General features: G+C 48.8%; 1 protein-coding gene across 1 annotated transcript in view; it reads right to left on the bottom strand.

Moving 5' to 3' along the window:
* DGKI (diacylglycerol kinase iota) overlaps positions 1–1,572 on the bottom strand; it is a 270,647-nt gene that overhangs the window by 196,705 nt on the left and 72,370 nt on the right. Inside the window, 1 exon segment of the mRNA XM_045288847.1 lies at positions 1,316–1,414. Coding sequence (XP_045144782.1) covers positions 1,316–1,414 — 99 coding nt within the window.

The following is a 1,572-nucleotide window of genomic DNA, read 5'->3' as shown; positions in this document are numbered from 1 at the left end:
GTGATTTTAGTGGGAAAGCTCGATCTTTTATCAATCCCTAATGAAACATTTTCCACCTTATTTATGTATTCATAGACTCTGTACTTTGGAAAGACTTGTAATTTTAAACGGGTTCTAGGAAATTTAAAACCAGTCCTAGCTTGATAGCTCAGACCCCTCTTACGAGAGAGGCTAACTCTTGCAAAGGCCCTGCCCCCAGCAAATGTGGCAAATGTCATCCAATCAGAAAACACCCCAAATCTGCGGCCTTCAGCTTTATGCGCGTCTGAAAGCACATCCCAGGGCTTGCTTGCGGTGGTGTCTCCTCCGTTTATTGTTCAATTTGTTTTGTTTTGCAAAAAGTTGTTCTGCCAGGAGTAAAAACTCTTTGTTTTTATTTAAATAGACTTAAAGAGACTTGAAATCCCTTTTGTTCCCAACAGTGCTTTCAAAACATCTCTTGCGCAGTGTGTGTGCAAACTTCAAGCCATCTTGTCTCAAGGCAGAAAACAAGGCACTCCGTTTGATGGCCAGAGAATATGTTCTCTCGGCCCAGCCCACACGAGGGAGAAAGACGGGGCTTTCTCCTCCTTAGAGAGGCGCAGTCCTGCCTTGTCCTGTAGGGCCTCTGTGCATGAATGAGTGGCCCACAAAAGGCCACAGATGAACCAGGAGTTGGAGAGCGAGTTTGATGAAGCCTTGGGGGGGGGGGGCACATTAGGTAAGTCCCTGAGCGGAACCCCACAGGGCGGTTTATTCTTCCTCACTGGGGCTCGCGTTACTCAGCTACTGACAACATGATCATTTCAGTAGTGTGGATGGTGCTGGCTGTCAATAACAACAGTTGAGTCACTGTCTTCCCTGTCCCAGAGGCAAGGGCTAAAGGCAGTTCGGTGTCAATGACGACGGGAAGAAATAATGTGGTTGGTAAAGGGTCCCCGGGATTTGAAGTGCTGAGAAAGCTATGAAAAGGTCCTGGGATGACCTTTCTTGGAAATGTATTCGAAAAATGCCAGCAGCTGAGCCTGCGGGGCGGGGGGTCTCCCTCACAGTCTTATCTGGAGGCAGAGGGATGAATCATAGGCCCCCCACGTTTTCCCCTCACCCTGTGCCGGGTAAGACACAACTCGATGGCAGTGGGTTTGGGTTTTTGAGAGCTATGTACAGCTCTGCCCTCAAGGAGCAACATTTTCTCCTGGAGAAACTGATTGCCTTCCAACACTTGGGATGTTAGTGGAGTTACGCCCACGGGAGTTACGGAACTGTGTTGTCAAGAACTCCTCCAACCTTCTCAGTTGGATTCATGGAATCAAAGGCAAGCAAACAAAAGACTCACCTGGTTGCCTCCACTCTTGGGATTTACAAACACAAGCAGGGGTTTCATCAGAGGAGAAGAGATGGGTTTGACCACAAACGGACGCCCCTTGTTTTCCGGCTGAAAGAAGAGAGGCCGTGGTTGGGAGAATACTCATATGTCACGCTTAAAAAGTGTCCTGCATGGTTAGGAAATGAGCTGCTCCCCACAGGTCACCCGCCACTCCTCTGGAGAAAGCCAAGGCTTCCCATTCCCATGGTGAGTTGTGGTCTTGGAAG

This window comes from Echinops telfairi, unplaced genomic scaffold (assembly GCF_000313985.2).
Source record: "Echinops telfairi isolate 266 unplaced genomic scaffold, ASM31398v2 ScPeMD7_23;HRSCAF=83, whole genome shotgun sequence".
NCBI lineage: Eukaryota > Metazoa > Chordata > Mammalia > Afrosoricida > Tenrecidae > Echinops > Echinops telfairi.
This window is presented reverse-complemented; position numbering and strand designations above follow the sequence as displayed.